General features: G+C 49.0%; 1 protein-coding gene and 1 long non-coding RNA gene across 3 annotated transcripts in view; both read left to right on the forward strand.

Moving 5' to 3' along the window:
• Window positions 1–2,659: 2,659 nt before the first annotated feature.
• TMSB4X (thymosin beta 4 X-linked) lies at window positions 2,660–10,455 on the forward strand. Of its 2 annotated transcripts, none has more exons than XM_058714567.1 (4): window positions 2,660–2,706; window positions 8,289–8,383; window positions 9,492–9,605; window positions 10,016–10,455. In XM_058714567.1, the coding sequence occupies exons 1-4, from the start codon at window positions 2,675–2,677 to the stop codon at window positions 10,048–10,050; spliced, it is 276 nt and encodes a 91-aa protein (XP_058570550.1). In that variant the 5' UTR covers window positions 2,660–2,674; the 3' UTR covers window positions 10,051–10,455. The 2 variants fall into 2 exon arrangements, with proteins under 2 accessions (XP_058570550.1, XP_058570551.1); XM_058714568.1 differs by lacking the exon at window positions 2,660–2,706 and adding an exon at window positions 7,704–7,741.
• A 7,517-nt stretch (window positions 10,456–17,972) lies between these two features.
• The window catches only part of LOC131502000 (uncharacterized), a 197,750-nt gene continuing 192,288 nt past the window's right edge, over window positions 17,973–23,434 (forward strand). Inside the window, exons 1-2 of the long non-coding RNA XR_009256945.1 lie at window positions 17,973–18,319; window positions 21,678–21,755. This is a non-coding gene — a long non-coding RNA (uncharacterized LOC131502000). The remainder of the gene's footprint in view (window positions 18,320–21,677; window positions 21,756–23,434) is intronic.

Raw genomic sequence — 23,434 nt, forward strand, 5'->3', positions numbered from 1 at the left:
GCTACCTCGCAGGAACCAGGAACCAGGGACCAAGGCCAGCCACATTATTATGCAAACCGGATCCAGTATTCTAGCTAGAAAAGTAAGGCATTTATGCAAATAGAGCCTGAGAGTACAAAATATACTATTCAAACATTAAAATACCTCCTCCTGGCCCAAACTAAAATTGTGTCCCAGTCTATAAATAGACAGAAAAATAGAAAGAGTTAAGTCCAAACATGTGCTTTCTCTTCCTGCCAAGGACTACTGGTAGTTAAGATAGAGTGTGTGTGTGTGTGTGTGTGCGCGTGCGCGCGCGCGGTGGCGGGGGGGGGGGGGGGGGGGGGTGCGGCTTATGTCAGGGACACCATTTTCGTGAAGGAGTCACTGTGGGTCTTTGGAAGCCAGGCACGCAGGTTCAAATCTGAGAAATGGATTCATGGAGGATAAAACTAACCAAATGCACGGCCGTCACCGCCACCGCCACGGCCACGGCCACAACAGAATCGGGTGCTGTTTCCTTAGTGTCGGGAACACTTCCAGTACCAATAAATCATCCTGGAGTTAGCAACACTACTCTCACATGACCGACGTTCATAAACCACGGCATCTGGCTCCGTTTCATCCTATATAATCTGCTTCCTGAGGTGTTTGAGCTCCCGCGCCTAAAATCACGCCTCCAGGGCTAGGGGCCCACCGCAGAAAGTAAGGCGCTTTGCTTTCTGCCCTTGGCTCTGCTGAGCAGCGGAATGCCGCTGGGCAAGTCGCTTCCCCTCTCTGTGCTGGCTTTCATCCACTGCAAAATCCTGATGCCAATACCTAGTCCCTTTAGCTGCCCAAGGCCGCCTTCAGGAGAAAATGGCACACAAGATGAAGAAACTGCATCGACAAAGTTCACAAACACCAGACAAACGTGACTCGCGTTACCTAAGGAATTACCGGAGCCCCAAACGTAAGGTGACACTTATAAGCTGGCCTTTCTTCCAACGGTTGTCCAGTTTACTGGTTGCTCTGAGCTCGCGCCTAAGCCCTTGTAAGTTGCTAGTACGGTCTAGAATCTAGGCCAGGCCGAGAACACGCAGGAGGCAGTGGTAGGTAACCTTCCCAAAGCAGATATTCGTTGGTTTATCTGCTTCATTGATAGCCACACCATGATCCCTTCCATTCTGTCTCAGAAATTCTGTTGGTGACTTTTTCTGGGTCCAGAGACCCCCTCCCTTAGATAGGCTCGGGTCCACAGCCATCCGAGAGGGCCTTGGAGGGACCCCAGGGAGTCCCTGAACTTAGAAAGGAAAAAAAACTTACATCCTTTCATTAACCTCGAACTGAGCGTTAGCATTTCCTTCCAGCAGATCTACGGGCGGGCGAGGCTCTGAGCACCGGCCGCTGTCACAAAATAGCACAGACCTAGCGGCTCAAACGACACACATGTTATTTCTCACCGCCCTGGAGGCTGGGAAGTCGAAGATCAGGGCGCAGGTACAGTTAGTTCCTGGGGAGAACCTGTTTCTCGTCTGGCTCCCGGACAAGCTGCCTTCCTTCAAACGTGCCGTCCTTCTCGGCAAGGAAGGTCTGTAGCATTGGCGGTTCCTGTGACTGGGTCACCAAGACACCGCAGATATTTTTATATCTGTTCACCTTCTGCAGATATCTACACGCTCCTCACGACTTTGAATTTATGCCGGACGGGGGACCGACCGACTACTGGATTGTGTTATTTAATGCCTAAAGCAGCATGTCTGTTACTCCCGCACAGTGTTTACACTTCTCTTGGTAACTGCATGGAAATACACTTGTTTTCGCTCTTGATCTCAGGTTTTTCTTTAAGTGTATTTATTTGCTTAGAGAGAGAGAGAGAGAGAGAAGCAGCGGAGGAGGGGCAGAGAGAAAGGGGGACAGAGGATCTGAAGCAGGCTCTGTGTTGACGGCAGAGCGCCTGATCCGGGGCTCCAACTCACGAACCGTGAGGTCACGACCTGAGCCGAAGTCGGACCCTTAACCGGCTGAACCCCCCAGGCGCCCCTAGGCTTTTCTTTTCTTTTCTGCATGTTCATGATTCTGAGAAAAGGTCTGGGGGCTTCATCAAATTGGTGCAGCACGGAAAGAGTTATGAACCAGACTCACTCCACCCCCAACCAGACACTGGAGTGTGAGGAAATGGGCCTATGATTTACTTTTTCTTCCTTTTTTTTTCTCTCTCCACCAACCCATGCCGCCCCCCCACCCCCCGCTTTCTTAATCGAGGTAAAAATTCACATAACATAAAACGAACAGTTTTAAAGCGAACAATTCAGCGGCATTTCAGACGTCCAGGCTGTTGTGCAACCGACCTGCTGTCTCGTTCCCAAACGTTTCCATCACGCTAAAATGAAACCTTGGACCTATTCAGCGGTCATTCCCCTGGGCTCCCTCCCCTCAGCCCTTGGCAACCTCTAATCTCTTTCTCTCTCTCTATGGATTTGTCTCTACTCCGGATGTTTCCCATAAATGGGATCAGACGACACGTCAAGGTCCTCCCATGTCGTAGTGCCCACCAGGGCTCCGTTCCTTTTTATGGCTGGACACTGTCCCCTCGTGTGGCTATACCACATTTCCTTCACGCAGTCGTCCACCGACGGGCATGTGGCTGGCTCTAACTTTTGGCCGACGGCTGTGAATGGTGTTGCTGTGAACAAGAAGACGAGTATTTGTTCGGATGCGTGGCCTTGATGGAACCAATTCGCTAAAGTGAGTTTTGGTAACCATAGTGTCTTTGAATCTCAAGTGTCCATATCGTCTTGACCCCCTCAGGCAGTGGAGTCCTGGCTCTAAATTGCGCAGTAAAAACCTGGACCTCGGGGCGCCTGGGTGGCTTGGTCGACTAAGAGCCTGATTCTTGATCTCGATCTTGGCTCAGGTCATGATCTCACTGACAGTACATCTAGCCTGCTTGCGATTCTCTCTGTCCCTCTCTCTCGCTGTCCCTCCCCCACTCACATGCGTTCTCTCTCTCTCTCTCTCTCTCAGAATAAATAAACTTAAAAAAAACCTTGAACGCAAGCATCCTTTTCTGGTGTTTCCATTGGCCTTGTGTGTGGCCTTTGTGTGAGAAAATGACATCCTCCTCTTCTTGCTTTGTTGCAAATTCTATCTGGGGAATTCTTTCCCAGGGAAGCCTCCTGTGAGAGAAGGTGCTTGCTCCCTCATCGGCCCTGGAACCTGCCAGGCGGTTCTCACGTACAAGTAAGCCTGCAGGCATCCCGCGGGCAGAGAAAAAGAGCCAGGCAGCAAGGAACGGAAGAGAACTGGGGTTGACACCTGACGCAGGCCCTAGAAAAGGGTGGTGGCCGCCAGCTCCCAGGGCAACTAGGCTCAGATTGAGGCCTAGCAGAGGGTGCAGAGGCCGAACCGTCCTGTGCCCCTGCTCAGACCTCTTCACGCTCAGGCAGCATAGGTGGGAAGGATCAGAGAGGGAGGGCATTGTAGGCCCAGGGAGGGGCCCAGGAGTAGATGGGCCCCTTCCTGGGTCCTAGGAAAAGCCAGGGCACTGGGAGTGCACAGGGAATGAGAACGAAAGGGGCAGGACTAGCTTCATAACCTGGGGACACGGTACAAAATGAAAGCGCGGGGCCCTTCGTTGAAAATTAATGATTTCAAGATGGCGGCCGGGGAGCACGAAGCCACGCCAAGGGTCTTTGTGAGAGCGGGGTTAAATAGGTTAAATAGGTTAAAAAGACTTGTACCTCTGCATAGGTCCCATGCCCTTGGAGCCAGCCCTGCAGAGGGGGAATGGTCCGGGTCATCCAAGGAGGTCGAACTTGGCCTACGTGAGGTAGCCTCTCAAACCTAGTGCCCACCTTGATTTTCCTTACCATAAAGCCGTTAGTCACCTTCTGCTGATGGTGTGGGAGACACATTCTATTTAAAAAGCTTTGACGTCCGCCCATTAAAATACGGGGAACACTTGTTACTTGCTGATGATAACTTCCGCTTCGCAGCGGAGTAAAAAGTTGGTCATTTCTTTTTTACACCTAAGTCCAGCGGGAGTAGGCGGAGCCTCCCCTTTCAGTATATTATTATTTGACCTGCTAATTTTTTGTCGCCGCTGTAATGGGAATGACCTCTGGGGAAAATACTGAAGGCGTGCAAAGCTGTGCGAAAGTGCCAACACTGAAGATAACGTAATCGTTTTAATTTTCAAATTTAATTGCTATGCTATGTGACTGCGATATCCGCGTTTCAAAGTTTTCGTGCCGGAAAAATGTATTGCGATGGGATAAAACTTCACCCTTATCGGGCCTATGGAACAAAGCCTAAGGGCCTTTGGATTCTAGAAAAGCATAGTGTTTAAATGAAGCAGCTTCTGAACCAACCCTGCCTCTGGTTTCCATCGGTTGGTTTTGGGTAAATCATTTAATCTCCCCAGGGCTCCCTCAACTGCAGAGGTGCCTCTGTCATAGGTTGGGTAAGGATTTAGGGAGATTACGCATGGAGAGCTCCCCTGTATACGGCGAGCACGCAAAAAACGTTATCATTACGGTCACGACTGCTGCTTCTACTGCGACGGTGATGATCGCGATGGTTGACTCCGGCCGCTGCCTGCTTCTCAATCTTATTTCCTGTTACTTTCTCTCGTTCTGCGCAAGCCCCCGCCAAACTAAGCGACGCACCGCCCCCTGCACATACTTGAAGGTTCTCTGCCTTCTTTTTGGTGCCCTTGCTGTGCAGAGACTGAGTAACCACTTGGAGGGGATGTTGTAGAGGCGAATTCAAGCCACAGAAGGGAACTGGGTTGAATGAAATCCCCTTGAAAGTTCCCTTTGGCGCTAAGATCCCATCAGATCAACAAAGCGAACGGGAAAGCGAGGGGCACGTTTGCTATTCCCCAGAGTGATCTTCGACTCTGCTCTGCGTGGCCTCCTCTGCTCGTTTTTGTTGTTGTTGTTGTTGTTGTTTTTTGTTTTTTTGTTAGTGCCCCTTGCAGCCGGTGAGAGTTGAACTAGATACTGTATATGGATAGGCCACTCAATACCCCTTCCCTGTCATTAGGGGGTGGGACTCGGGCGTTGTCCGTGGGGGATTTAGATGAACAGATGGCGTGGGGCCACCGGGGAAAGTGGGTTGCAGGCAGGTAGGGCAGCTGGTGGGCGGCCCTGGAACCCGGACACAGGGACCCCGGGCTTGAGAAGGCCAAGGGTGGGGAACCTTGCTGCTGTCACTTCTGTTCCTTCTCTTCTTGTTCTGGCCAGTGCTCTGCCCAGAATTTAATAGGTTAAAAAGACGAGGGCTGGTTTGCATGAACCCAGACTTCCCTGGCTGTTTGTCCAGCTTTGAAAATAGCTACAAACCCGTCCCGGGCCATCCCTGGAAAGGAAAATGAAACACAGTGTGGTCCGACACCTCTTCCTGGTTCCACGGGGCATGGGCTTTGGAGGTGGGCCACCCGCCCAGTGCAGGCTCTCTCGGCGCATTTTTCACAGGGTGCTGTGGCCCACGAGCTGAGGAAGGCCTGGCCGGCACCAGGTGGGTGCCTTACCAGAGTCTTCCACTGGAGAGCCGTGAGCTGGGTGGGTGCACCCTGAAGTTCTGTAGTCACTCAAAGCCGCGATCTTTTCAAGTGGGACGGAAAACCCCCACCTCCACGGTGGCTGTGCCCGGCACCCGCTAAGCCACTTAAAATGGGAGCTTCGGTGAGGCGGGAATTATCTGGGACATCTGAAACATGGACGCTGAGAGGTTTGAATCATCTGGGGGAGGAAGGCAAGGTGGTTAGAGCCACAGGTTCAAAGTTGGGCCCAGCCGGGTTCAAGGACCTTCCTCGCTGAAGTAAGTCAGCTCTGCCAGGCATTCTGGGAAACAGAGCGGCCTGCCCCCTCCTCACACGCTTCCTGAGGATTCTCCGGCACAGACTTGGGGGACGGGGGTGAAGGCTTTTATGAACCCCTCAGCACAAATAACACAAATAACTCCCGCCTGAGTTACCGCAACAATGGATCTCTAGCCTCAGTTTCCCCATCTGTGAACCTCTCCTCCCAGACGGGCAGCGGGCAGGACAGGCAGAAGCAAGTCTAAAGCACGTCTGACAATGCCTGATGCTTACAAGGCATCAACCAAGGGGAGATGCAATTTTTTATTTGCTGTAAAACTAACACGAGATCTCATTTTCCCCGGTACTTTATGAAAACATCGAAAATTTGCAATTCCAAACACCGAACATTCATTTATTTTTTCCCTCCACTTGCCATCCCAAATGAGAATAACAGTACAAAGCACTTCCTAAGGCTTTAGGCCTCCCAGCCACCCCGTGAGGTCCGTACAACTGCAATGGCCCCGTTTTACAGACGAGAAAGCTCGGGCACGGAAACATGAATTCACGTGGCCAGGGTCACCTAACTCTGAAGAATATTCCTTCAGTTCGCGTTTCCCTTCATCTGCCTCCCCCTGTCTTTCCATTCTCTCTGGGTCCCAGACAAGGTGTCAGGACAGGCCGGGCACAGTAGACACCCTTCCTTTTAGTGTGTCCCCTTCCTCTCTGTCTGTCCATATCTAAACACAACGGAAGGCTGCTTGCTCGAAACTCGAAACTAGAAAGATTCTCCGGGCATTTCCAAATTTCCACTCCTCTGTCTCTTCTGGAGACATGGCTCTGGCAGGCCTAACCCTTTCTAAGCAAAAGGCCTTGGGGAGAAGAAGGACTGGGCCTTGTGGTCCTTTGTACTGGGAGACACTGCAGGGGAGGGGGGTGGAAGGGGCGGCGGGAAGCAGTGACTTTTGACAGCAGCTGGGTGAGGCAAAATGGAATCCCGGAACCTACAGAAATGGTGGCAGTATCTGAAACGGGCCAGAAATTCACCCTGCATGATCTTTTCTGAGCTTCCACGACCAAGGGGACTCAACTAGGGTAGGCCAGGGGGAGGTGTAATCAGAGAGGTGACATCCTGTTTGGAGAACAGAATGGCAGCCACCCAGCAGAGCATGAACTGGGGAGCCAGACAGTCACCTGCCCCTCCCCACCCCCTCCTGCTTTCCCCCCCCACCGCCCACCCCAGGAAGAAGGAAGTCAAGTGGATAAAGAAATGGGGAAGTCGGAGGTGCTCCTGCAATGGCTTTTAAGGGCCTATATAACACTTGACTTTAATCCCCAGGAGACAAAAGCCACTGCCCTACACATGATTAGTAAGGGGTTTCTGGAAATATTTCCTCAGGATACAGAAAGGGATAAAGAGTATCATGCATACTGTTTCTCAGCTCAAAATCATCTCAGGTAGTTCTTTTCCAACCCACCGGTCTTTTTCCTTTCACCTGCCACTCGCAGGCACAGGGCACGGGGTCTGTAACTAATTTCGGCGGCAAGGGGGTCACGGTACTAGCAGGCAAGGTGCCATTTTGAAAACCGTTCGTCTCCACCGAAATCTCCCATTTCCGGATGTAACTTAGAAGGGCCCTTCAATGTCTTGGGCTGGAAAGGCTCTCTTCGAAACGGAATGAGATTTTTAAATTTAATCTTTCGATTTTAGAAATGATGGGACTGCAGTCTTTGGCATTGGGCCTCCTTAGCAATCACTTTTATATTTAGGAAAATAAGAAACAGGACAGAAAAGAACTTCCTTATTGTCAGGCAGCAAGTCAATAGCAGAGCTTGAACTTGACTTATTTTTCTAAGGCGGGGGGGCGTTGTACCCTATAAAATACGGATAAATTAACCTCCAAGCGGCCAATATTCCGGTTTTTTGATTCGACTGCTCGCAAAAATTATAGCGATGAAGAAAATACGCATGTTACAGTAAGGAACCTTGAAAACAAAATCCCTTCAGGGTGTTTTACCTCCCACCCAATTCAAGGAGAAGCCGGGCGAGGAGACAAAGAGGGCCGGGGTGGGGCGCGGGCCCTCGGCTGGTCCGAAAGCTGAGTCACAGGAATCGCACCCCTGCAGTGGGCGAGGCCCTCCCGCGCGGCCACCGCACCCTGGCTTGGGGATGTCCGCCCCAGACAAAGCCAGCTTCTCAGTAAAGGAATGCCTGTCCCCCCCCCCGCCCCCCCGTAGGTACCACCCTAGACCCTTAGTTATCATGCCCCGGTCCCCAAGAGCAGGCTTCCGCGGCTGTTGCAAAGATCCACGATGCTAAAATAGACACGAAGAGGGAAAATGCATTATGCAGGAAGTGCTGGAGGGTGGGGGGGCTTGCGCCCGTTTTAATTTTCCGCCGTCGTTGCGGTCAGGGTGCACTGGTGCACACGGGGCAGGGGTCCCCCAAACGCCAGGCAGGGTGAGGAGCCGGGGCGCTAAGGGGTTAAGTGGGCCGGCGGGTGACATCACCTCATTTACATAGGAGCGCGCATATAGCGGCGCGCGGCGCGTCCCGCCCGGCATTCGGCGGCGGCCACTGCGCAGATCGGACTTCGCTCGCTCGTGCACCTCTCTCCGGTGAGCCCCAGGGCCCTTGCCTCCTGCCCTCCCGTCCCTTCCCCGCCCCGCGCCCGCACTCGCCCCTCGGCGGTCGCCTCCCACCCGAGGCGTCCCTGCAGCCCGAGCCCAAACGGTCCTCCCGGGGAGGCCTGCCTTGGGGGCCTGGGGGTGCCAGACCCTGCCAGATGCTGGGGGGACGGGGTCGGGAACTCGGTGATTTTAAAAAAACGACCCCCCCCCCCCCCACCGGACCTTCGGCCGTGCAACATCGAGGGAACATTTTTTTCTCCCCCGCCCGAGGCATTCTACATTGTCTCTTAGGCGGTGATTAGTCAGGAACAGAAAGATCCTTTGTTCCAACTCACACCCACCCGAACCCGGAGCTTCAACAATTACATTTTTTCTTGTAGCCTCCGAGGGCTTCTTGGGCTCCTATCTGTCCAGATTCAGGCGGCTGGGCTCCACTGTGAGATGGAAAAAAAAAGGGGGGGGGGTCAGCCCTTCTTGCGGGGGCTGCCGAATGGCTCCTGCGTGCCGATCACCACCGGTCGATGGGGTGTGGGGCAGCTTTGTGTGCAGCCGGCGGCATTGTTGAGCGCCAGCGAGGAAGCGGTAGGGCGGTGGTCGGAGCGCCGGCCGCAGCTGCCGCCTTTGTGAGCAGAGAAGAAAGCACGGGCGCGCATCTTTGGCGGACAGAGCGCGCATGGAAAATGGCAGCGCTGTGCAGCCCGGGATTCATTTTAAGAATTTTTACTCGATCCCATCCCCCCCCCCCCCCACTTGAAATGACTTCACCGTGTTCCCCTTTTAACTAGCCGTGAATGGTTCCACATTGCAATTCACAACCCGCCGTGGTCAATTTCATTATTCCGAAAGATTCGCCCCCCCCCCCCCCGATGGGGGAGCGATCTTGCCGGTTTGGGCCCCGGCATTTGGAAATAATGAAGGGGGGGGTTCTTTTTTGTATAGAAAGAGGAAGCTTTAGCCTTGAATGAAAGCGGAAGGAGACAGAGGTGGGGTTTCAGGCAGGGGATGCGAGGGCAAAAGCGCATTTCTGAGCGGGGAGAGACAAGGGTGGGTCGCTCCTCGCGCGATCTCACCCTCCCTCTTGGCTTTGTATATGCAGCTTCCTCTGCAACCATGTCTGACAAACCCGATATGGCTGAGATTGAGAAATTCGATAAGTCGAAATTGAAGAAGACAGAAACGCAAGAGAAAAATCCGCTGCCTTCAAAAGAAAGTAAGTCTCCCCCCTACTCCCCCCCCCCCCCCCCCCGCCCCACCACCTTGAGAAAAGGCTGGGCGGGAGGATGGGGAGGGGCTGGGAGGGGGGGGCGGGGGAGTGCGGGGGAGGAGCTGACAGCTCTTCATGATGAATGTGGCCTGCAAAGGCTAATTAAAAATTGTTTTGCAGCCAGCCAATAAGGCTTTAATAATTTAATAATGGGATGTTTACAATATATTACGATGCAGTATGTATTCCATTTTATCTGTTCAGATGGTCTTTTTAATGTACATGTTTTCGTGGTGGAACGGCTTGATACTTGGGATATGGGAAGCGATCGTAAAAGAAAGTGCAATCATCTGCCACTCGGCTACACTGAGTCCCCCTAATGAGCTCTTCTCTTTCTTTTTTCTTTCCTGTCACAGCGATTGAGCAGGAGAAGCAAGCAGGCGAATCGTAATGAGGCGTGCGCCGCCAATATGCACTGTACATTCCACAAGCATTGCCTTCTTATTTTACTTCTTTTAGCTGTTTAACTTTGTAAGATGCAAAGAGGTTGGATCGAGTTTAAATGACTGTGCTGCACCCTTTTCACATCAAAGAATCGAGAACTACTGACAAACGAAGGCGCCTGCCTCTCCCATCTGCCTGTCTGGCTGGCAGCGAAGGAAAAGAACTTGCATGTTGGTGAAGGAAGAAGCTGGGTGGGACGACAGAGAAATCTAGAGTAAAAACCAAGCTGGTCCAAGGTGTCCTGCAGGCTGTAAAATGCAGTTTAATCAGAGTGCCATTTTTTTGTTCAAATGATTTTAATTATTGGAATGCACAATTTTTTTAATATGCAAATAAAAAGTTTTAAAACCTGGCTGGTGTGACTGTGGTGTCTGGAAGGAGCGGCTTATTCATATACGAACCCTTTGCCAAAGGGCCGAGAGCGGTCTCGCTGGGGAACGATGATAAGTTAACAAACATCGGGTAATTGGGGGTAAAATCAGAGACGGCGTAGAAATGAATTTCATCCAGGAATGTGAAAAACCTCGTGTGTCCTAGGTGATGGGAAGATTATTTCTTTAGGCTGCTAAATTCCTAGTATGCGTTGTACGAAAACAAAAATACATTTGCAGTTCTTGCCTTTCATAGGGTTCGATAAGCCAACGCCAAATTTATTGCATTAATGGTGGTGGTGATAATTCACAGCACAATCTTTGATTCAGGAGTCAAGGTGAACTTGCTTACTTAGCCAGTGACCAGCATTGACACAGATAGCATTTAAGCAGTTTGGTGGTGAGGAAAAATTACATTTTTAACAGCTCCTTTATAAAAGGATTCAAAATGTGCTTCCTTGTCTAATGGCCGGTGTCAATATTCAAAATTGTTTTTATAAAATGATGGGTGCATTTATGATTAATGAGTATCATTTTTAAATAAAGAGGAAGGACCTCTTTGGATTTAAACGACATCAGGACAAGGAATCTATGTTAAACTTAAAGTCCATGGGATTTAATTGGTTCATCTCGAGGGTTCGCCTTTCCTGAGGCTGATAACTTCTTTGAAGTACCTGTTTTTAACTGATGGGGAAAAGCCAAGCCCTTGTTTGGGGCCATTTAGGTACAGAAAAAGGGAATCGAAGTCTCAGGATTTTTTTTTTTTTTTTAAATACAAAGGATATCATTCTCAAATGTCCTTAACGGATTCCTCGGCTTTGTAAGGACGGGTGCAAATATTTTTTTCAAAAATCCTACCAACGTTCTCAAGTGGCAGCAGCCTTTAAGGATGCCAGTTCACCCAGTAAGTATCTCAGCAAAGCTAAGCCTTGGCCTGCAGATGTCCAGGAAGTTCAACTGCCCCCCCCCAATCCCTGCCCCCAAGACTGAAGAAAATACCCCTCCTGAAGGAGGGGGTGGAGGGCAGATTGTTGATCAGTATTAAACCGGTTGATCTCATTTCCTTTGCTCAACACTTATTTTGAGAAATGCACAGGAAACCATTTACCTGTGGTTTAGACAATCAACCAGACCATCAACTACAAGCGTATCTGCAGCGCCAGGGAAGGGATGTGTGCCGGTTGGCTGCAAAACCCGAATGCCACAGTCTGCTCAGCCGGCCCTCCAGCCCCGCATTTTCTTTTCCCTCCTGCAAGGAAGGGTGTGGACAAAATGAAAATGCCCAAGGCACAAAGAGAGGCCAAGCCCACATGGGTTTTTGCTGTGTCCGTTTTTCAAACCATGCGGAGATGAAATGAGTGTTAAGGGGAGAGGGAGGAAAAAAAAAAGTAAAAATGAAAAATCTGGTAATGATTGAGTCTTGGCGGCGTGGTGTGTGGGATGGGGAAATTCAGAAGCTTCTGTACATATCACACTGTGCACTTAACTACTGCACGTGGGGATGGGGGGTAGGAGAGGCTACTTTTGTAAAAAAAATTGATGAGTGCATTCTGTTTTGTTCCCAAGAGAGGATCTTCCCAGAAGGGCCTGGGATATTTGTGAATCCATATGGGAATGTATACTGTTATTAGGAGCTTGGAGTAGACGGTCTTTTTCACGGACGCGGAGAGTGAGGTCCCCGTTAGAATGAGGGACTGCTCGAATTGAAGGAGGCCATAGCCACCGCATCTTTGACCCTCTCTCCTCCCCCAGGAGGAAAGAGGCCAAGGTTGCTTATGTAAGAGCCTAGGGTCACACAGTCCTGTCCGGGACTTCTGCAAATTTTCAATTGATCCGGACGAATCAAGCAAAAACAGAGGAAGTAAAAAGAGACTCACCCAGAGACTCTCAAACAAAAACACCCCAAGCTGGAGCCTTTCTGAGTTCCAGATTATAAATCGAAACATTATTTCATAAAATTGCAAGCACTTAGCCCTTGATTTCCCCTCGTAGGGTTCACTGAGCTGGCAAGAGAATAAGAAAAACACCCTGCCCAGCTCCCCCCACCCCCGCATATTCCTCACTTTTAAGAGCGCCTTACGGTGCAATCTAAGAGAATTAAACACATGGATTTGAAGTTCAACTATATTTTATTTGAATGTTGTAAGAGGCTAGATGACAAATCGAAGACACAGATGTGCAATGCAGCAAGCTAAGAAGAAAATATGTTTCTATGGCTTAAATTTGCCTGGCTTACGTGTTCCCTGGATAATTGTACTATAGCCTCTGACCTCTCTCGTGATACTGTTGGCTTCTGAGACTTGCGGGCAGGGTACGTGTGTGCCCTAAGTTCATACTCCTGTGGTTTTCCTTCTGTGTCCAATGGGGCCTCGCCTGGTAAGGGGCACATCTTAGGGCTGCAATATCCACTTTTCTTCTCTTAATTGATGAAGACTTTATGTAACGTGATGGTTTCGGGGTACCTTTGAATGTGGGAATGTCATAGTAAATAGCACGATTTCAGATGTGTATATATTTTTGGTTACTGATAAACAAATGGTTGCCAGTGGCCAATGGCCAAATACAGCCATAACTTAGAAGCAGTCTTACTAAAGACCATGGACTGTTTTTCCTTTTTCTGTGACGGTCTCAGACTAGAATGGCCAGCCAAGGACATTGGCATTGATTACACATATTAAGCCTCACTACACTTCTCCTTGGCCTCACTATATATTTTTAAAATATATTTTTTGGGGCACCTGGGTGGTTCAGTCGGTTAAGCGTCCGACTTCAGCTCAGGTCACCATCTCACGGTCTGTGAGTTCGAGCCCCATGTCGGGCTCTGTGCCGACAACTCAGGGCCGGGAGCCTGCTTCAGATTCTGTGTCTCCCCCTCTCTCTGCCCCTCCCCCGCTCATGTTCTGTCTCTCTCTCAAAAATAAGTAAACAGATTAAACAAATAAATAAAATATATTTTTTAATCAATATTATACAGGGATGTCATCCTCAATATTTATTTGTAATAACCACCTAAATGTAATGAAAGGAAAATCACATGTTATGTGGACTCTCCACCTCGTGAAACTTAAAAATTATTTTACGAATATATTTAAAGAGCTGTGAGCAGTGGCTAATTTGCCACTGTTCTTGGTTGTGCTGATTTTGAATCAACACTTAGAGCCAACTACATCTATTAAGCCAGAGTGCTGGGTCATTAGTTCACCCCACCAATATTTATCAACAGAATAGTACATGCCGGGCATTTGTTGATTATTATTATTATATTTGCCACCGAGATCCCTGACCTCATGTGTGTTCCCTTGGCTAAAGATGTTCTTTTCATCTAAATCTGAGCAGAAAATGCTAAGAAATTATTCCTATTCATTTTTAGGGTGAATGATGAACCCAAGGGCCTTGAAGTTTTTAATTATTTTTCATAAAATATATATATATATATATAATTTTTTTTTTTTTTTTTTTTTTTTTTTTTACTAAGTAAACTCTGGACACAACAGGGGGCTTGAACTCATGACGTCGAGATCAAGAGTCACATGCTCTGCCAGCCAGGTGCCCTAGGGCTTTGAGTTTTTAAATACATCTAAACATGTATTCTTTGCTTTACTGTGGACGCTTTCCCCAAATGTATCTATAATGATTCCATTCTAACCCCTCCCAAAGATCTGTGGTGAGTGAAATTTGATGGAAACCAACTGATTCTTTGCACCACAATCAAATATTTTATTAGCATAGAAAGATTGGGCATAATAATTCTTGCCTGTTATCTTTTTATTTGTTTTATTTATTATTTTTTAAATGTTTATTATTTTTGAGAGAGACAGAGACAGAGTTTGAGCAGGGGAGGGGCAGAGAGAGAGGGAGACACAGAATCTGAAGCGGGCTCCAGGCTCCGAGCTGTCAGCACAGAGCCCGATGCGGGGCTGGAACTCACAAACTATGAGATCATGACCTGAGCCGAAGTCAGAGGCTTAACCGACTGAGGCACGCAGGCACCCCTTTATTTTATTTTATTTTATTTTATTTTATTTTATTTTACTTTGTTTTGTTTTGTTTTGTTCTATTCTATTCTATTCTATTCTATGTAATCTCTACACCCAATGTGGGGCTCGAACTCACGACCCTGAGATCAAATGTCGCAAGCTCTACCGACTGCGCCAGCCAGCTGCCCCTTGCCCGTTATCTTTTGATAATCCTTTATGAAGAATGCCCAAGATTCTCGAATGGACTGAATGGATATTATTTTAAAATCTTTTTCTAGGATTTTAGGATTTTGGTGCTGAATTTCCAGAGCAACACTTCTTCTTGCTAAAGCCTTACCCTTCTTTAGCCTCCTTTCTCTAATTTGACAGTAACATTGTTGAGGGCAGAAACAGTCCCTTGAATTTTGAACCCCCTCCCCCTCCCCCCCCCCCCCCCCCCCCCCCGAGAAGATAGCCAGATCCCAACCGCATCAGGATATCTGTAAGTATAGCACTTCTCTGACTGGCAGCTGGGTCACATTTGTTGAGTAGGATTCCACGGCTTTCGACAGAGAGGGACAAGTTATGCTCATGATCTTTTCAAAGCAGCTGGAGCTATATTCCTCGGACATTATTGTCAAACCACCGGAAATTAGGCCTTTCCTCATGACCACACACAGCTCTGTGAGTGCCTGATACCCTTTGGCTACACAGAGACTTCCCGATAGTGTTTTCCCGGTCGAGAAACCAAAATAGTTCCCAAGATTAAAAAACATATTTATATATCATCTCGAGCATCATCTAGGTATTTCAATCTAAAGCGATGGCTTGCAAATAATAATAATAATAATAATGATAACGTAATGGCTCGCATGAAGGGTGGAAAGAATCATTCTTCGTTGCCGCACCAAGCATCTGTTGAGTACCTCCAGCGTGCCCGGCCCTTTCCTGGTTGCTGGGAACAGAGAGATGAATCAGACCTGGGCCTGATGGGAGAGACAGACCCGAGAGAGTGAAGGGGTATACACAGCCACGGGTCTGCTCCTTTGCCTGGCATCTGTTCACGGAGCTATTTTTGCTAGGCGACACCCTGGGCTGGGAGATACACTGGAACTGGTAAAAGGCTGTGTGACTGAGGGGCTTGAAAATCACCCTCGGGCCGTCAGGAGATATCAGAAGTAAAATCATGTCACCCACGAGACCGAGCGCGGACTCTTCCTGTACAGAAACAGAGCCGTCTGGAGGGTAGGGCGAAGAAGCTGTTCGTACTTGTTATCGCAAAAGCAGATTATCGGTGTTACGTGAACCTCGTAGGGGAAGGTAATAAATCATGCTTTTATTGGTATTTCTTAGTCTACGTCTCAATAAGACAGGCTGTAGCGGCTCCACCTGATAAACACTTTTCCTGTTCGTTTGCTACCAAGTTTTATACTGGTGCGGACAGAAGGTTAATATGTTTGAAATGGTTAAAGTTACATTTTTTTGCGTGGGACCGCCGAGATTTGCAGCGCTTTGTACTGGGGTTTGCGCATTCAAAGCGGGCCTCCGGTCATGTATTGGTTTCCTGACGGCTGCTGTAACAAAGTACCATAAATCCAGGGGCTTAAAACAATACAAATTCATTCGCTCACCGTTCCGTAGGTCAGGAGTCCAATGTCAAGGTACGGCCAGGCCACGTCCCCTCCCAAGGCTCTAGGGGACAGTATTTCTTGCCCCTTCCAGCCTCTGGCGGCTCGGGATAGTCCTTGGCTTGTGGTGGTGTAAATCCGGTGTTGGCCTGTGTCTTCACATGGCCCTCTCTGTCTCGGTGTCTTGTCCTCTATCTCTTCTAAGGATGCTTGTCATTGGGTTTAGGGCCCACCTGGGTAATCAAGGATGATCTCATCTCAAGATGGTTAACTATATCCGCGAAGACTCCTTTTCCCAATAGGCTCACATTCCCAGGTTGCAGGGATTTGACGTGGGCCGAGCTCACTGGCGGGGCCGCCATTCGACCCGCTAGGAATCGTGATCGGTAGGTCTTCTGGTGGAGGCATTGCACTGGGATGGTTGGAGCAGTACGCTGGCGAGCAGCACTGTGGGCAGGGACCCTTTGTGGAACAAGTGGGTTTGTGGAAGGAGAGAGGATAGTCGCGGGTTTCGCATTTTAATCAGAAAGTTACTCCACGTTCTAAGGATCAGTATGGAAAACTGGAGCTGTGGGTGAGTGGAGACAAAGGGGCACAGAACGGAAGGAACATCAAAGGTTTGGAATCGCTTATGTGCTTGCTGTGATCACAGAGATCAGTAACATGGGTGGTCACAGAAGAAAGCAATTGTGTGGGTACGGTAATTTGAAATGTCCTCAAGGTGAGTGAAAAATAACATTGGGGAAAATAAGTATATATGCTATTATAAGCAGTTGGCGAGGCCAGTCCTGAAAATTAAAAAGGAAATAATAAAGCTAAAAGAATAGAAAATGGATGATTTAAAGAAAGAACTATAACGGATAACCCTCAGCTTGTCATTTCAGAACCGATTATTGGGGCGCCCGGCTGGCTCAGTTGGTTGAGCGTCTGACTCTTGATTGTGGCTCAGGTCATGGTCCCAGGGTCGTGGGATCGAGCCCCTCGGGGATCGAGCCCCTCGTCGGGCTCCACACTGAACATGGAGCCTGCTTGAGGTTCTCTCTCTCTCCCTCTGCCCCTTCCCCTCTTGTTCTCTCCAAGGAAATAAAATAAACATTTAAAAAAAAAATTGGGGCGCCTGGGTGGCTCAGTCATTTGAGCGTCCATCTTTAGCTCAGGTCATGATCTCGCAGTTCGTGAGTTCGGGCCATGGAAGGGGCTCTGTGCTGACAGCTCGGAGCCTGGAGCCTGCTTCGGATCCTGCGTCTCCCTCTCTCTCTGCCCCTCCCCCGCTCATGCTCTCCCTTTCACACAAATAAACATTGAAAACACAAATACGCAAAAAATGAAAATAAGTAAGACAGTTGCCAACGTTGAGCTGAGATGATGACAGCCCTGTGAATTCATAAATGCAAACAGAAATTCTCGAAGCCATTCATAGATGTCTAAGGTATATCCTCCAAGATCCCACTGACTTTCGCTTTAAAAGCTCTGTATTGTAACAGAGAGGCACGACTGCACACACGCACCGAGAACAGACACACTCGCAACTAAATGCTGGGAACCTTCGTCCAATCAGGGCTGCTTTCCTGAAATAGGTCATGAAGTTTCCGAACAGGAGAGACGGGTACCCCGAAGCAAATTTATTTAGGTCCTTAGTCCAAGTTTCAAGGAATGCGTTCTTCAGATTAAAAAGAGGTGAGGCCAATCGACTCTAACTCAGACATTAAGACCCATCTACCTGCCTTCTGGGCTACGCCACCCTCTTGGCCGTATTCCTTTGAGACAGCTAGTTTTTATTTTCTCCCTCCTCCCTCAGCCCTGCGAGCTGATGCCTATGCATACTGACGGCTGCGGCTACGTACATCCAGAATTTCTTAGACCCTGGGCTTGACCAACACCGGGTGTGACTTAGCCCCCTGCCGCAGGGGTTTCCAATCAGGGCCTCATTAAGCTTCGAGGGCAGTGAGGGCGTGAGGTCTCGGGACCAGGTGAACAAACCCCGCGCAGGGGGCCGAGGGTGAGCTGAGCAAGGCAGGCTGGAGGGGGTGGCACCACACCGGACAGCCAACTCCCCCCCCACCCCCCGGCCGGGCACTGCCACCCTTGGGCCACACCTCAGAGCGAGGCTTTCAAACCACAGGCCGCGTCCCCTTGCGGTCCCAGGAAGTCAACGTAGCTGATGCTCGCCAGCATTCAAAACAAAAATGCAAAAACAGCGAACAAGCTAACACCAGTGACTAACGAGAAACAGAACAGGAACGACCAGACTCTCCTGCGTGGTAAGGGTCGGTGTTGTTTAATCAAACTTCTGTGTCAGTTCCTTGTGTGGGAGACGGTGTGTGTTTACCGGCCTGTGATGTCAAATGTTTTCTTTTTGAGCGTGAGTCAGAGTCACGCTTATCAAGACACCCATTCCCCAACCTCCTGCCTCCCCGCAGCTTGGTTTCTTTTCTCAGGCCGGCTTCCCCTCCTAATCAGTCCCTTCACATTGGTTCGAAACCTTCTCCGCCCCGTGCCTTGCTGCATACCCCGGTCGGGAATCCTGAATCCACTCCGAGAGCCTGTTTCCCATTCGTCCATCCAGGCTCCCACGGGCTAACACAGCGACACGCTATGCCATGCGGTTGCCGCTGAACTTGGCACTTGTCCCTGGCCGGCTCCCTGTTAGCTGTGCAACCTTGCCGACGCCTCACTACTTCTCTGAGCTGTGCTTTTCTCCTCCGCAAAGTAGGGGAGGGGATGGTCCCCACACACGGGCTCGCGGCAAGGGTTGAGAGAAGTCTGTGCTCCTGGAACATTCTAGGTGCTCAGTAGGTGGTCGCTTTTCTAATCAGGACGTTCTCTTACATAACCGTAGGACGGTGATCAAAGTCAGGAAATTTCACATCAGTGAAATAGAACATGAATGTCTTTAATGGCAGCTTTTTCCCTCCTCACTGGGGATCCAGTCCGGGCTCACACACAGCGTTTAGCTGTCCTGTCTCTTTAATCTGAAACAACCCTTCTGTTCTTTGTCTTTCGAGGCATTCACATTTCCGAAGGATACAGACCAGCTGGTTTGTAGAATTTCTCTCACTTAGGGTTTGCCTGAAGTCTTCTCATGGTTAGAATCAGATACTTTTGGGTAGGAATGTCTTCGAAGGATGTCGTGTCCTTCTCGATGCCCCTCATAGGAGGCACATGATGTCAACTTGTCCCACTTAATGACAGTAACTGTGATTGCTTGTCGACATGGCTGGCACCAGGTTTCTGGTCTGTAAAACCGACCTTTTTCCTTTTCCCTTTGTTACTAATCAATAACCTGTGGGGAGACCCTGTTTGTTTTGGGTTTTTAAAAAATATTTATATTTGTTTTTGAGAGAAAGAGAGACAGCATGAGCAGGGGAGGGGCAGAGAGAGAGAGGAAACACAGGATCCGAAGCAGGCTCCAGGCTCTGAGCTGTCAGCACAGAGTCCGATGTGGGGCTCGAACTCACGAACCGACAGATCGTGACTCAAGCAGAAGTTGGACGCTTAACGGATTGAGTCACCCAGGAGCTCCTACGGGGACACACTTTAAGACTCAAGGGGCCCCTGGGTGGCTCAGTCGGTTAAGCCTCTGACTTCGGCTCGGGTCATGATCTCACAGCTTGTGAGTTCGAGCCCCGCGTCAAGCTCTGTGCTGACAGCTCAGAGCCTGGAACCTGCCTCAGGTTCTGTGTCTCCCCTCTCTCTCTGCCCCTCCCCTGCTCACGCTTTGTCTCTCAGTAATAAATAAACGTTAAAAAAAAATTCCTTAAAAAAAGTCTCAAGTCTTCTGCTCATCAAGCTGTCACCAAATAGCTTTGGCATTTATTGATGATTCTTGCCTGTATCGATTATTTCTCTGATGTCAGCAAAGGAGGTGAATTTCCAACTCTATCTTTCCTTCTAATGTGACTTCTCATGTTTGGGTTCCACCTTCTAGAATAAACCAGTGAATGCAATTTCAAAATTTCCATGCTAACAACGTTGAAAATAAAAGCAGCTTCTACTCGTGGGCCTGCGGGCTTGTTCTGCCCGACTAGACTCAACATTACAGAGGTGCCGTGTTCTGAGGAGTATGTCCACGTGCCCTTTCAAGGTATGGCTCATGCAGGCAGGCCTGTGGTGTCATTTCGTCTTTAAGAGTCAGCTTAGGGCCTGTCTGCCACCAACCTTCTCACCTGGTGTGGCTGTGATCTTAAAGAGGGGTACAGACCTGTATGGATAAGTCCTTTACCTTCCGTTCAAATCAGATCTTTAATGTCCACTTGGATCTACTAAACATATTATTCATGATCTGGCAGAGAAGGTGCTCGTTATTAGTTCTGCGTGGACAGCAAAGGCTTGAGGGCCGGTAGGGGCCGATCCTTTGCGGGTTCCCGACGGACAAGGGATGTTTGCGTTGTAGAGGAACAGCAAACACAGCTGGAAGAGTAGGGCACGGGCCTCCACGGAAGAGAGCTTCTGCTCTTTCTCGAAGAACTTCAGATTTGCGCGTTTGACTTCGGTCAGGTGCCCCTGTTTCAACAAACCTTAAACAAACATCACCTGTTCTACTGGTCAAACACCTTCCCAATACCAGTGGGGGTGGGGGCAGGAACAAAAGTCAGGAGAGCTTCAAGAATGTCTGGCCTGCCTCCATTGTCTACCTGGAAAGAATGTCTTCGCCCCAATGCTGCTGTTTGCTTATAACTTGTGCCCTCTCCTATCTTGAGTCTTGAGGTCAGTGCTGAAGCAGCTGTGTCCCTGAACAATGACTCACCCCCGAAGTCATTTTAAGGACACCCGGACCACGTATTTGTTATGGAAACCAGGGAAAAGTCTGTGGTTTCAGTAGGGGCATATCCTCAAAAGAGTCAGAGGCTCCAATATGTAATTAGAAATAATAAACATTTTCTTCTGTGTTTCGGGGGAAGTAGGAAGGTAGCTGTTGACCTTTTAAAAGTGTTTCTGGGACACCTGGGTGACTTAGTTAAGTGCCTGACTCTTGATTTTTGGCTCAGGTCATGATTGCACGGTTTTGTGAGTTCAAGCCCCGTGTCCGGCTCTGTGCTGATGGCACAGAGTCTGCTTCGGATTCTTTGTCTTTTTCTCTCTTTCTCTCTCTCTCTTCCCCCCATCAAAATAAATAAATAAACTTATACTGTTAATTTCCCCAAGACTCTAGTTATTTTCTCTAACCCAGTGACTCTGTGTCTCCCTTGGACTCCATCTGGCTAGACATCTCTACACGACCGTTGTTTAAAGTCATCCTGTCTGTGAAACTTGTCCTTCTAAGTTGGTCAACGGCATTATTGTGGTTCAAGTCACAGGACAAGTCAATTGCCCCTTGTTCCTCCTAGCTCCCATCCATTACTTACCAGCGTGGGGGTTCTAATCCAAATGTCCTCCTCTACGAACCTCGGGCTCTGTCCCTAGGTTCAGGATTTTGCTTCTTTCTGTCAAGCTCTCTCTTCATCCCAGTCATCTTCCAAGGCCCAAGTCATTTCACAGTCTCCGAGAGGCCTCCCTAGATCCTCGTGCAGATGAATTCTGCCCCCTTCCCCGCCCCCCCAACTACGACATTCTGCTGGTACTTTCTGTGAAGGCCTAGAGTCCATGCCGAATTAACTAAACCTCTGTTTTCCTCACCAGATTGGAGGCCCTTATCTGGGCTGGGAAGAACAGAACAGATCCTAGCATGGAGCTCTGTGGAGTATGTGCTCGAGAAACGTAAGTTGAGTTGTTTTCTGTAGAATTTACGTACTACATCTAGGAACACCGCCAATGAAAGGTGGAGGGGAGAGCAAGTGTTCTCCACCTCTGGGGTCACAAGCTCATGTGTCTACAGGTGCCCGGCAGGTCATGTAAACGACCGGAGAGGCCAAGCTCTGTCAAGAGGGGAGGCAGCCCTTTCTTGCCTCCAGCCGTTTACTATAAGGAAACATGGACCCAGAGTTGCCAAATCTGATTTCCTGAGAGGAGGCAGAAATAGAGAGATTTAAATATGCAGTCTTAAAGGTTTTAATTATTGGCTAACTCATTAAAAACATGGTAACCTTTTCACTGTAAAACAAAAAGTAAACTGCCAAAAATAATGCGTCGCTTAATGCGTTATCGTAAGGCAAGCATCCAATTCTCGTAACCATCACCCAGGGCAAGTAATAGAACTTTGCCACCTGCCCCAGGAGCCCCACATGGGCCCCATTCTAGTCTCGACGCCCCCGCATTAATCACTTCCCTACTTTTATACTGATAATTTCCTTTTGCTTCCTTATGGTTTTCTCATCTAGGTGTGCATCCCTAGGTGCTATATTCTTACTAAAAACAAGTTGAGTCTTACTCATTTTTTGAAACTTTTGTCTTCTCATGTACGGCTCACCCCTCCAGCCCTTCCTTAAGGTTCTTCTGTTGACGTACTTGGGGTATTTGACCTGTAAACTTTCCCACAGTCTGGATTTTGCTGATGTTTACTGAACGGTGTGGCTCAACACGTGGCCTGTATTACCTGCCTCTTGGCAACTGGATCCAAAACGTACTATGCACAATCATCACGTTGCTGACTATACGCATTAAGTGTAGTGACTCCATTGATCCCATAACATGGGCCACATAGGGATGCTTTAAAGGGAAACAACCAGGCATCCTGCCAGAGACTGATTTGTTTTTAGCCAGATGGTTCTCTGGGTAGGATTCGGCCAAGACACCAGACTTTCCCTCACCAGGTGACTGGGTTTCCTCCAACCCTGGCATATACTGGTTTAAAAGAGAACTCTAGAACCACTTCCCACACATGGGATGACTCTTACTCCCGGTGCCCAAAGTCAGGAAGTTCAAGGGCAAGGGGCGGGAGGGTTCGAGGTATGATGTGAATACAGCCGCAGGGAAAGGGAGTCCGTCCGACAGACACAATCATACACAGGACCTATGTCTTCCACAGGGTAAAAGGGGTAAAATGAACCCGTGTTTGCAGAGAGACCCTCAGGGTAGCAAAGGCTTGCTGAAAAATCTGACCAGGCATCTGTAAAATCCCCAGAAAGAACACACACACACACACACACACACACACACACACCACAACACAACAAGGGGGAGAAGGATCTAGACAATAGAACGATGACATTGACCTAAATGTCCTAGATGGGAAAATGTTGTCGCCGTCAATGAAAGGGCCCAGTGAACAAAGCTGAAGTGTGCATTTGTGGATGTATGTGCTTAATCATTACCATTTAAGCCGCCTGATCGTTTCAGGTAAAAGTTTGTCCCTCCTGGTAGATTGCTGCCCGAATAAAACTTTTTGTTACAAGTCCAAGACTAAGAACTCAAACACATAAAGCATAATGACCCTTGATTAGCGGACTAACAACCAGGGAAAAACCTGCCTCTAGGTGAGTTGACCTGTACAGCTTCTG

The sequence above is a fragment of the Neofelis nebulosa genome, chromosome X, assembly GCF_028018385.1.
Source record: "Neofelis nebulosa isolate mNeoNeb1 chromosome X, mNeoNeb1.pri, whole genome shotgun sequence".
Lineage (NCBI taxonomy): Eukaryota > Metazoa > Chordata > Mammalia > Carnivora > Felidae > Neofelis > Neofelis nebulosa.